The sequence below is a fragment of the Bufo gargarizans genome, chromosome 5 (genome assembly GCF_014858855.1).
Source record: "Bufo gargarizans isolate SCDJY-AF-19 chromosome 5, ASM1485885v1, whole genome shotgun sequence".
Lineage (NCBI taxonomy): Eukaryota > Metazoa > Chordata > Amphibia > Anura > Bufonidae > Bufo > Bufo gargarizans.
Genome location: NC_058084.1, coordinates 210,199,222 through 210,212,576, shown reverse-complemented (window position 1 = coordinate 210,212,576; position 13,355 = coordinate 210,199,222). Strand labels below are relative to the sequence as shown.

General features: G+C 42.7%; 1 protein-coding gene across 1 annotated transcript in view; it reads right to left on the bottom strand.

Moving 5' to 3' along the window:
- Window positions 1-416, bottom strand: part of LOC122939383 (immunoglobulin kappa light chain-like) — a 49,883-nt gene extending 49,467 nt beyond the window's left edge. Inside the window, exon 1 of the mRNA XM_044295451.1 lies at window positions 307-416. Coding sequence (XP_044151386.1) covers window positions 307-361 — 55 coding nt within the window. The 5' untranslated portion in view covers window positions 362-416. The remainder of the gene's footprint in view (window positions 1-306) is intronic.
- Between the last annotated feature and the right edge of the window lie 12,939 nt (window positions 417-13,355).

Genomic DNA, 13,355 nt, shown 5'->3' with positions numbered 1-13,355 from the left:
ACAAAATATGCACAGACGTAGGATATATGGCAGCATGCTGAATGTCTTCTTGACGGTGGACCCTTGAAGTCAGTATATCTTACTGCTTATCTTTGAGGAACTGCTCTAGCCAATATCATGTGCTATTTCTTTCTAAGTTGTCTTCATAAGTTAGCCTTGCAATTATATAATATTCAGCAAAACCGCAAGCAACAACCACACGGCTCAGTGGAGCACCTGACATACATATAACAAACCCACAGTGTAACTAACAAGTAACATTTTAAACACAGATGGGTAACTTGTAAATACTTCTTACATACTTACCGATAACTACGTGCACTGAGAAAAAGCCTTGGGGTTCAGGAAACTGGAGTGTCATCAAAATGTCCCTGCAAAGTGAGGAGTAGAAGCAGGGAGAAAATACTGTGCGTGAAGGGGAAGGGGCGGTCAATTTATCAAAACTGGTCTAAAAGAAGACTGGCTTAATAGTCCATAGCAGCCAATCAGATTCCAGGTTTTATTTTTCAGAGCTCCTTTGGAAAATGAAAGGCAGAATTTTATTGGTTCTTACGGGCAATTAAGCAAGTGTCCCTTTACAGTTTTCATTAAGAGCTTATTCCTACTTACTCAAGAAGTGGGAGCGTACATTCCCACTGTGACCAGGATTTATTTATCTGTGCTGCTTATATACAGTCACACTAGTTAGCAGATGCAGAGGGCAGGTAGCTTAGTAAATGTGTAAGCTACCTTGTCCCCTCCTTACCTAATGATAGAACAGGGCAGAAAAAGTGATGATCTCTGGAGACATTTACACTAGTGGTGAGATGCCGGATATGGTTAATGGATAACCAGTAGTGTGATCCAGAATAATTTTACCGATGGCATTTATTTATTTTAATGGTTTCAATTTCCCCATAATAAAAATAAACATTAAAAAATAAAGATAATTTGCACTGCCACGTCCCAAAACACCTATACTATTAAAATATAGAGTGCAAAGAAGGATGTCTTGTGGGGATTGGAGATGACATTGTGGATGGCCTTGTATAGTATATCATTATTAATTAGCAGTTATTTTGTCCTGCTGTGGGAAAGTTTAGTGCATTTCTCTACTTTCTTAACCCTTTTCAGGACCAAGCCATTTTTCACCTTTCTGCCCAGGCCATTTTTAGCAAATCTGACATCTGCCACTTTATGTGGTAATAACTTTAACACGCTTTTACTTATCCAGGCCATTCTGAGATTGGCTTCATGACAGTGGTAAAATTGACTCAAAAGATTTCATTTTTATTTATAAAAAAATACCAAATACTTTTATAATAGATAGTACTTAATAACTCAAAAATAGTTATTACTTTGCAATCTCCATATGTCTACTTTATGTTTGGATCACTTTGTGAATGCCATTTTATTTTTTGGGGACGTTAGAAGGCTTTTTCAGAAAATTTCCAAAACCCACTTTTTAAGGACCAGTTCGGGTCTGAAGTACCTTTGTGAGGCTTACATAATATAAACTACCCAAACATGACCCTATTTTAGAAACTACACTCCTGAAGGTATTCAGACCTGAGTTTACAAACTTTGTTAACCCTTTAGGTGTTCCACAAGAATTAATGGAAACTGAAGATTAAATTTCAGAATTTCACTTTTTGGGCAGATTTTCCATTTTAATCCAATTTTTACAGCAAAAAAAACTCAATATTTATTGCTCTGATTCTTTATTTTACAGAAACACCCCATATGTGGTCATAAGCTGCTGTATGGGCACACGACAGGAAGCAGAAGGAAAGGAACGCCATATGGTTTTTGGAAGGCAGATTTCACTGGGATAATTTTAAGCTGCCATGTCACATTTGAAGACCCACTGATGCACCCCTAGAGTAGAAACTCTAAAAAAGTGACTCCATTATATAAACTGCAACCCTCAAGTAAAAAAGCAAGGGTTAAAAGCCAAACAAAACTCAATATTTATTGCCCTGATTCTTTAGTTTACAGAAACACCCCATACGGTATGTGGTCGTAAGCTGCTGTACGGGCACACGGCATGTCGCAGAAGGAAAGGAATGCAATATTGTTTTTGGAAGGCAGATTTCCCTGGGATAATTTTAAGCTGTCATGTCACATTTGAAGACACCCTGATGCACCCTTTTTTGTTTGTTTGTTTCTTTCAGTTTTACATAATAAAGCATTTTTGAAAAAAATTATGCTTTAGTGTCTGCATATTCTGAGAGCCATAGTTTTTTTTTATTTTTTTGGGCAATTGTCTTAGGTAGGGTATTATTATTTGCGGAAAAAACAGAGGAACTAAAGCTCATAGGCGTCCAGTAGTGAAAAATCTTATACTTTATTAATTACAAAAGTCAGTGGATAGTAAAATACCATAAAACAAGGGGGATAAGGAGCACAAACACCATCCCAGCATTACAATGTCGACATAGGTAACAACAGCAACAATAAGCATGGAATTGATAAGCATGAGTCCTAATATGAAAACACCACGGCAAGTACCAAATAATATGGATATGGCAGGTAGTGACCTGGGGTTATTTCACACAGAGAAACCCGCAACCAAAAGCGGTTGTGTGAGCCCTCCAGAACTATGTCCTGCCTATATAACAGAAGCCATGAGTGAAGATGTAGGTAGCGTGGACTCACCAAAAGATGGCAGCGACCTGAATGCCTGGGATGGCGTTACCCCTGGGTTACCATAGTTTTTTTGTATTTTTTGGGCGATTGTCTCAGGTAGGGTATCATTTTTGCGGAATGAGGTGACAGTTAGATTGGTATGATTTTGGGGGGCATACACCTTTTTGTTTGCTTGGTGTTGCACTTTTAGTGAGATAGGAGCCAGTAGGATGCGGCTGCTGCGGGGACTAACATGTGCCCCCTGTGCTGACAGATACCCGGGGACCAGAAAAGGAGGTCCCCATCCCCAGTGCTCCCAGCTTTGTCCTCCCAGGCTCTTTGGGAGTTCTATGAACTCCAGGATGCAATGCTGCAGCAGGTACGGGCCACTCTCTGCCTGGTGTGCAGGTGTGGGCAGTGCATAAGGGTGTCGGTGAAGGATACGTTGTGGCAGGTGGCGGTTTCCGGGGCCAGATCCCGGGGTGCCAGCTGCAGAGGAAGCCGGAGGAGGAGGCACGGTGGAGCTGAGCACAGCAGCGTGCCGATGCGCAGGGTTTGGCGGTGCGTGCGGAGAACCGTGTGTTGATTGGCCGCCGCGCATGCACACTTAATCATCACACACGCATGGTCGCACACGCACACAGGGACTTTATTAAAGAGGATATACAGTACAGACCAAAAGTTTGGACACACCTTCTCATTCAAAAAGTTTTCTTTATTTTCATGACTATGAAAATTATAGATTCACACTGAAGGCATCAAAACTATGAATTAACACATGTGGAATTATATACATAACAAAAAAGTTTGAAACAACTGAAAATATGTCATAGTCTAGGTTCTTCAAAGTAGCCACCTTTTGCAATGATTACTGCTTGGCATTCTCTTGATGAGCTTCAAGAGGTAGTCACCTGAAATGGTCTTCCAACAGTCTTGAAGGAGTTCCCAGAGATGCTTAGCACTTGTTGGCCCTTTTGCCTTCACTCTGCGGTCCAGCTCACCCCAAACCATCTCGATTGGGTTCAGGTCCGGTGACTGTGGAGGCCAGATCATTAGGTGCAGCACCCCATCACTCTCCTTCATGGTCAAATAGCCCTTACACAGCCTGGAGGTGTGTTTGGGGTCATTGTCCTGTTGAAAAATAAATGATGGTCCAACTAAACGCAAACCGGATGGAATAGCATGCCGCTGCAAGATGCTGTGGTAGCCATGCTGGTTCAGTATGCCTTCAATTTTGAATAAATCCCCAACAGTGTCACCAGCAAAGCACCCCCACACCATCACACCTCCTCCTCCATGCTTCACAGTGGGAACCAGGCATGTGTAAGGGCTGAGTCCATCCGTTTACCTTTTCTGCGTCGCACAAAGACACGGTGGTTGTAACCAAATATCTCAAATTTGGACTCATCAGACCAAAGCACAGATTTCCACTGGTCTAATGTCCATTCCTTGTGTTCTTTAGCCCAAACAAGTCTCTTCTGCTTGTTGCCTGTCCTTAGCAGTGGTTTCCTAGCAGATATTCTACCATGAAGGCCTGATTCACACAGTCTCCTCTTAACAGTTGTTCTAGAGATGTGTCTTCTGCTAGAACTCTGTGTGGCATTGACCTGGTCTCTAATCTGAGCTGCTGTTAACCTGCGATTTCTGAGGCTGGTGACTCGGATGAACTTATCCTCTGCAGCAGAGGTGACTCTTGGTCTTCCTTTCCTGGGGCAGTCCGCATATGAGCCAGTTTCTTTGTAGCGATTGATGGTTTTTGTGACTGCACTTAGGGACACTTTCAAAGTTTTCCTAATTTTTCGGACTGACTGACCTTCATTTCTTAAAGTAATGATGGCCACTCGTTTTTATTTACTTAGCTGCTTTTTTCTTGCCATAATACAAATTCTAACAGTCTATTCAGTAGGACTATCAGCTGTGTATCCACCTGACTTCTCCACAACGCAACTGATGGTCCCAACCCCATTTATAAGGCAAGAAATCCCACTTATTAAACCTGACAGGGCACACCTGTGAAGTGAAAACCATTTCAGGTGACTACCTCTTGAAGCTCATCAAGAGAATGCCAAGAGTGTGCAAAGCAGTAATCAAAGCAAAAGGTGGCTACTTTGAAGAACCTAGAATATGACATATTTTCAGTTGTTTCACACTTTTTTGTTATGTATATAATTCCACATGTGTTAATTCATAGTTTGGATGCCTTCAGTGTGAATCTACAATTTTCATAGTCATGAAAATAAAGAAAACTCTTTGAATGAGAAGGTGTGTCCAAACTTTTGGTCTGTACTGTATATCTAAAATAATAAAAGCCCTGTGTGCATGCTCAGGGCTGCATGTCCGTGCATGTGTGGCAATAATTGAACTGCGCACGTGCCCCCAATCACTGCCACCCCACACGCAACCACGCTGCTCACACCATGCACACGGCGCACCGACCAATCATCACACGACGCTCCGCATGGCGCCCACACATGTGTGCCGGCCAGGCCAATCGCCGCCGCTCGCAGGTTATGGTATGCTCTCCACGTCAGAGCGCCGCCATTACTGTTCGTGCATCACACAGCCGCACAGTCCCAGCACTCTCAGCCACAGACAGCAGCCGCTGCCAGCAGTCTCAGCCATCAGTCAGTGCCACTAGCCACAGCCCCCAGTAACAGTACCAGCAGTCTCAGCCACCAGTCAATGCCAGCCGTCCCAGCCACCAGTCACAGTGCTATCAGTCACAGTGCCACCAGCCACAGGCACCAGTTACAGTGCCAGCAGTCTCAGCTACCAGTCAGTGACAGCCGTCTCAGCCATCAGTCAGTGCCACCAGTCACAGTGCCACCAGCCACAGGCATCAGTCACAGTGCCAGCAGTCTCAGCCACCAGTCAGTGCCACCAGCCACATCATCAGTCTCAGCCATTAGTCAGTGCCGCTTGCCACAGCAACCAGTAACAGTGCCAGCAGTCTCAGCCACCAGTTAGTGCCAGCAGTCTAAGCCACCAGTCGCTGCCAGCAGTCTCAGCCACCAGTTACTGTCAGCAGTCTTAGCACCACCAGTCAGTGCCAGCCATCTCAGCCACCAGTCAGTGCCATTTAAGGCCTCTTTCACATGACCGTATGGCTTTTTCGGTATTTTACGGTCCGTTTTTCATGGATCCGTTGTTCAAATTTTTTGTTTCTGTAGCGTTTTTCCGTATGGCATATACAGTATACAGTAATTACATAGAATAAATTGGGCTAGGCATAACATTTTCAATGGATGGTTCTGCAAAAACGGAACGGATACGTTTTTTTGGCGGACCCATTGACTTCAATGGAGCCACGGAACGTGAATTGCGGGCAATAATAGGACATGTTCTATCTGTCAACGGAACGTAAACGGAATGCATACGGAGTACATTCTGTTTTTTTGTGGAACCAATGAAATGAATGACCGTATACGGATTGCAAAAAATGGCCGGCAAACAGAAGAAAAAAAAAAACGGTTGTGTGAAAGAGGCCTAATATTGACTGTTCCTACTAATGTTTATGCAGTAATGTTCTAGCGCCCTATATTGTAATGGGCTTAATGTCTAGTTTAAAATATTCATTATATGTGAGATATATATGAAATAATATAAAATAATATAAAAATTTTATATACATCTCACATATAATGAATAGAGTTAAGCGGACACCTGGATGTTCGGGTTCGACAGGTTCGGCCGAACTTCACAAAAAAGTTTGAGTTCGGGACCTGAACTTGACCCCGAACCCCATTAAAGTCAATCGGGACCTGAACTTTTTAGTACTAAAATGGCTGTAAAAATGTCATGGAAAGGGCTAGAGGGCTGCAAATGGCATCAAAATGTGTTTAAGAGCATGGCGAGTGCTCTGTAAACAAATGTGGTTAGAGAAATTACTTTAAATAACATAAAATATGTAAAATAAAAAAATAATAATCTTGATCTAGGAGGATGAGGTCCATATAGAGTAGGAGGTTGAGGAGGCAGATGTGGCGTGTAGGTAGAAGCGGCGGTGGAGGAGGAGGAGGTGGTAGCCTACACTGCTTTTTGGTTTTAATATATATATATATATATATTTTTTTTTTATTAGGGTACACCCCAAAACATTGGGAAATATAACTTGTGATAACCCCCTCCAGTCTTGCTAAACACACGTTAAGACAATAAACTGGCTGCAGGGCAGGCCAGCACCTCCAAGGCGTAAAAGGCAAGCTCAGGTCACGTGCCCAATTTGTAGACCCAGAAGTTGCAGGGGGCAGACCCACCAGTCAGTTTGTGTAGGTGTGTGCACAGATACTGCCCCACCATGTCGCACGTCCCCGTGATGTTCACGATCTAATTGGATATCTGCTCTATCAACTTTAGATGTTCTTTTCCGCGCCTACCATGTTGATCACGGTTAGCATCGAATCAGGGTTCCACGACGGAGAGGGAGCATGAGAAAGGTATAGCACATCCAAGGGATATCAATGGAATAAATTTTATTGTGATTTAGCAGAAATGTGGGATAAGCTATTAAAACGGAAGAATTGAAGGAAAGGAGGGGGCGCGCAGCAATTAACCACTCCCGACTGGGGGAGGTAGTGACGTTAAATAACAATACAGGACTCTTAAGATGCACTGTTATTAGAATGATTAATAAAAAATTATAGGGAATGTCACTGGGGTATTTAGGATTTGGAAATGTTAGACAGGAGAGGCCCTGCTGCCGCTTTGTTGACTCTAGATAACTTTTGCCTGATCGCACGTCACCGTGACGTCCACGATCCATTTGGATATCTTCTCTATCAACTTTTACAAATGTAGTTCCCTGTCACTTATGCAGAGCAGGGGTTTCACCAGAAATGGGTTAATGTCACCCACCTATGGAGCAGATGATTTTTAAAAATGTCGGTCCCTTTCACCTATGCAGAGCAGGGGTTTATTCACAGCAAAAATTGTAAAATGTCACCCAAGAATGTAACAGAAAAATGAGTGAAATTTATTAACCTGTCTGCTAGGTAGAGCAGGGGTATATCACAGCCAAAAATTGGTGAATTTCACCTGAGAATGTAACAGGCAAATTAGTGAAATTTGTTTACCTGTCTACTAGGTACAGAAGGGGTTTATCACACCCAAAAATTGGTGAATTTCACCCGAATATGTAACAAACAAATTAGTGAAATGTTACCTGTCTAATAGGTAGAGAAGGGGCATATCACACCTAAAAATTTGTGAAATTCGCCCGAATATGTAACAGACAAATACATTTTTTTTTTTACCTGTCTACTAGGTATAGCTGTGGTATATCACAGCCAAAAATTGGTGAATTTCATCTGAAAATGTAACAGACAAATTAGCGAAATGTTTTACCTGTCTACTAGGTACAGCAGGGGTATATGACACCTAAAAATTTGTGAAATTCGCCGGAATATGTAACAGACAAATTAATGATTATTTTTTTTACCTGTCTACTAGGTATAGATGTTGGTATATCACAGCCAAAAATTGGTGAATTTCATCCGAAAATGTAACAGACAAATTAGCGAAATGTTTTTACCTGTCTACTAGGTACAGCCAGGGTATATCACACCCAAAAAGTGGTGAATTTTACCCGAATATGTAACAGACAAATTAGTGAAATGTAACCTGTCTACTAGGTAGAGCAAGGGTATATCACACTCAAAAATTAGTGAATTTCACCAGAAAATGTAACAGACAAATTAGTGAAATGTTTTTACCTGTCTACTAGGTACAGCCGGGGTATATCAGACCCAAAAATGTGTGCATTTCACCCGAATATGTAACAGACAAATGAATGTTTTTTTTTTTTACCTGTCTACTAGGTACAGCCATGGTATATCACAGCCAAAAATTGGTGTATTTCACCCAAAATGTAACAGACAAATTAGCAAAATATTACCTGTCTACTAGGTAGATCATACCAGCCGCAGACGGATCCGTCCAGACTTTACATTGAAAGTCAATGGGGGACGGATCCGTTGAAAAATGGAGCCATATTTTGTCAAATTCAAACGGATCCGCCCCCATTGACTTACATTGTAAGTCTGGATGGATCCGTTTGCCTCCGCACGTCCAGGCAGACACCCGAATGCTGCTTGCAGCGTTCGGGTGTCCGCCTGCTGAGCGGAGCGGAGCCCAAACGCTGCGAGACTGATGCATTCTGAGCGGATCCGCATCCACTCAGAATGCATTAGGGCTGGACGGATGCGTTCGGGCCCGCTTGTGAGAGCCTTTAAACGGAACTCACAAGCGGAGCCCCGAACGCAAATGTGAAAGTAGCCTTAGTCGTGCAGTAATTCGTTGCCAAATCCCCCAGGGTCCAGGACGTCTTGCGGCAGGCCAGTAAAATATCTGGCCATTTTAGAAGATCTTACATAGCCATGGCTTGCCTTGCTGATGTTCAGCGGCTACACCAGCTGCCCATCAGATATCTGATTTGTGAAAGCCCGACGCACCTTACGCATGCATTGCATCGTGTCATTGATCAAGCCGTCGAGGAGCAGGAGCTGGAAGATGAGGAAGTTGCAATGCTAAATGAATTCCCAGGGGGGCTACTCCATCTGAGACAAATTAGCAGGAGTCTGAAGAGGAGTCACAGGAGGATGGTGTCAGGAGGGGGGAGGAGGAGGAGGAGCAAGAAGAGTAGGCTTTGAGGGGGACTTTAAACTTTTCGGGGATTTGTGGTGTTGTCCGTGGATGAGGGGAGAAGACAAAGGACGACATTCTCCTAGGCGATGAGCAGGAGCCAGGGCGCTCCACCGCTTCCAATTTAGTGCAAATGGGGGCCTTCATGCTCAAGTGTTTGAAGAGGGACCCCCGTATAAAAAGCATAAAGGGCAAGAACCAGTACTGGGTGGCAGCGTACTTAAACCCCTGGTACAAACACAAAATGGCGGACATGTTACCAGCATCACAGAGGGTAGAATGCAGCATATCCAGGCCTTGCTGCCAGAGATGCTGCATTCTGCTGTTGTGGACCCTGGCAGAGAAATTTCCACCCACAGCGAAACAGGCGCGGTTACCAATGCTACATCGCCTGCAAAAAGAGATCGGTTTAAAGATGTGTTGGTCACTTCGGATATGAGACATTCTTGCAGCCAATTTGAGAGCCGCCCTCCGGATCCAGCCTCAGGGATAACGGCTGATGTGGACGCTCTGAGAAGCGAGGAACCCCTGGAATACTGGGTGTGCAGGCTTGACCTGTGGCACAATTTGTCATGGAACACCGGTCCAGACACATAATCACTTGTTCTTTTCTGACAGCTGAATGCCTAATTTTTGGGGCCTGTACTCCACTGGCCTACAGTAAAATTGTTATTCAGTGACCGCCTAATGTACCTCCAGCCATATAATCACTTGTTCTTTTCGGTCAGGTGATGAATGCCTAATTTTTGGGGCATATACATATACTGGCCTACAGTAAAGTAGTTATCCAGTGGCCGTCTAATATATCTCCAGCTACATAATCACTTATTGTTTTCAGTCAGGTGAATGCCTAATTTTGGGGCCTGTACACTGGCCTACAGTAAAATTGTTAATCAGTGACCGCCTAATGTACCTCCAGCCACATAATCACTTGTTCTTTTCTGTTAGGTGATGAATGCCTAATTTTTGGGGCCTATACTGGCCTACAGTAAAGTAGTTATCCAGTGACCGTCTAATATATCTCCAGCCACATAATCACTTGTTGTTTTCTGTCAGGTGAATGCCTAATTTGTGGGGTCTTTACTCCACTTAACTACAGTAAAATTGTTATTCAGTGTCCTAATGTACCTCCAGCCACATAATAACTTGTTCTTTTCTGTCAGGTGAATGCCTCATTTTTGGGGCCTGTACTCGCCTACAGTAAAATTGTCATTCACTGACTGTCTAGCATGCTTCCAGCCACATAATCACTTGTTCTTTTCTTTCAGGTGAATGCCTAATTTTTGGGGCCTGTACTCTACTGGCCTACAGTAAAATTGTTATCCAGTGACCGCCTAATGTACCTCCAGCCACATAATCATTTGTTATTTTCTGTCAGGTGAATGCTTAATGTTTTGGACCTGTACTGGCCTACAGTAAAATTGTTATCCACTGACCGTATAATATACCTCCAGCCACATAATCACTTGTTGTTTTCTGTCAGGTGAATGCCTAATTTTTGGGGCCTGTACTCCACTGACCTACAGTAAAATTGTTATTCAGTGACCGCCTAATGTACCTCCAGCCACATAATAACTTGTTATTTTCTGTCAGGTGAATGCCTAATTTTTGGGGCCTGTATTGGCCTACAGTAAAATTATTATCCACTGACCGTCTAGTATGCTTCCAGCCACATAATAACTTGTTATTTTCTTTCAGGTGAATGCCTAATTTTTGGGCCCTTACTCTACAGGCCTACAGTAGAATTGTTAATCAGTGATCGCCTAATGTACCTCCAGCCACATAATCACTTGTTCTTTTCTGTCAGATGAATGCCTAATTTTTAGGGCCTGTACTCCACTGGTCTACAGTAAAATTTGTTAATCAGTGACCGCCTAATATACCTCCAGCCACATAATCACTTGTTTTTTTTCTGTCAGGTGAATGCTTACTTTTTGAGGCCTGTACTCCACTGGCCTACAGTAAAATTTGTTAATCAGTGACCGCCTAATGTACCTCCAGCCACATAATCATTTGTTCTTTTCTGTTAGGTGAATTCCAAATTTTTTGGGCCTATACTCCACTGGCCTACAGTAAAATTGTTATTCAGTGACTGCCTAATGTACCTCCAGCCACATAATCACTTGCTCTTTTCTGTCAGATGAATACCTAATTTTTGGGGCTTGTACTCCACTGGCCTACAGTAAAATTGTTAATCAGTGACCACCTAATGTACCTCCAGCCACATAATCACTTGTTCTTTTCTTTAAGGTGAATGCCTAATTTTTTGGGCCTGTACGCCACTGGCCTACAGTAAAATTGTTATTCAGTGACTGCCTAATGTACCTCCAAACACATAAGCGCTTGTTCTTTTCTGTCAGGTGAATGCCTAATTTTTGGGGCCTGTACTTCACTGGCCTACAGTAAAATTGTTATCCACTGACCGTATAATATACCTCCAGCCGCATAATCACTTGTTGTTTTCTGTCAGGTGAATGCCTAATTTTGGGGCCTGTACACTGGCCTACAGTAAAATTGTTAATCAGTGACCGCCTAATGTACCTCTAGCCACATAATCACTTGTTCTTTTCTGTCAGGTGATGAATGCCTAATTTTTGGGGCCTATACTGGCCTACAGTAAAGTAGCTATCCAGTGACCGTCTAATATATCTCCAGCCACATAATCACTTGTTGTTTTCTGTCAGGTGAATGCCTAATTTGTGGGGTCTTTACTCCACTTAACTACAGTAAAATTGTTATTCAGTGTCCTAATGTACCTCCAGCCACATAATAACTTGTTCTTTTCTGTCAGGTGAATGCCTCATTTTTGGGGCCTGTACTCGCCTACAGTAAAATTGTCATTCACTGACTGTCTAGCATGCTTCCAGCCACATAATCACTTGTTCTTTTCTTTCAGGTGAATGCCTAATTTTTGGGGCCTGTACTCTACTGGCCTACAGTAAAATTGTTATCCAGTGACCGCATAATGTACCTCCAGCCACATAATCACTTGTTGTTTTCTGTCAGGTGAATGCTTAATTTTTGGGGCCTGTACTGGCCTACAGTAAAATTGTTATGCACTGACCGTATAATATACCTCCAGCCACATAATCACTTGTTGTTTTCTGTCAGGTGAATGCTTAATTTTTGGGGCCTGTACTCCACTGACCTACAGTAAAATTGTTATTCAGTGACCTCCTAATGTACCTCCAAATACATAATCACTTGTTTTTTTCTGTCAGGTGAATGCCTAATTTTTGGGGTCTATACTCTACTGGTCTACAGTAAAATTGTTATATAGTGAATGCCTATTGTACCTCCAGCCACATATTCACTTGTTCTTTTCTGTCAGGTGAATGCCGAATTTTTGGGGCCTGTACTGGCCGACAGTAAAATTGTTATCCACTGACCATCTAATATACCTTCAGCCACATAATAACTTGTTCTTTTCTGTCAGGTGATTGTCTAATGTTTTGGGCCTGTACTGGCCTACAGTAAAATTGTTATTCAGTGACCGCCTAATGTACCTCCAATTCAATTGTTCTTTTCTGTTAGTTGAATGCCTAATTGTTAGGGCCTGTACTCCACTGACCTACAGTTAAATTTGTTATTAAGTGACCGACTAATGTACCTCCAGCCACATAATCACTTGTTTTTTTCTGTTAGTTAAATGCCTAATTTTTGGGGCCTGTTCTCCTGTGGCCTAAAATAAAAATTCTCTAGGCTCTAGCAGGCCACATTTTTGACAGTTTCCCTTTAAGATGCATACAAATGGCTCTGATTAAAATACATATTTTTTGTGGGAATTTTTGCCATTGATCCCGCTCTGGTATGTCACTGTCAATGTTGTGGGACTATTTGTGTACTTCTAGTAAGTATTTGGTGGCTGCAAATATGATGCGTTCGCTAAATGTCCCCACTGATGTACGTCAATCACTAATTCTAAGGAGCACTTGAACAAATTTAAACAATCCCTCCTTATTTGAAAATCCTTAATCCCTACTACAAAACAGGCCTACTTCTCATCTCTCATATCTTCCCTATCTCACAACCCTAAACAACTGTTTAACTATTTGAACTCTCTTCTCCTTCCCCTAGTGCCCCCACCCTCACTTCTCATCTTAGCTGAG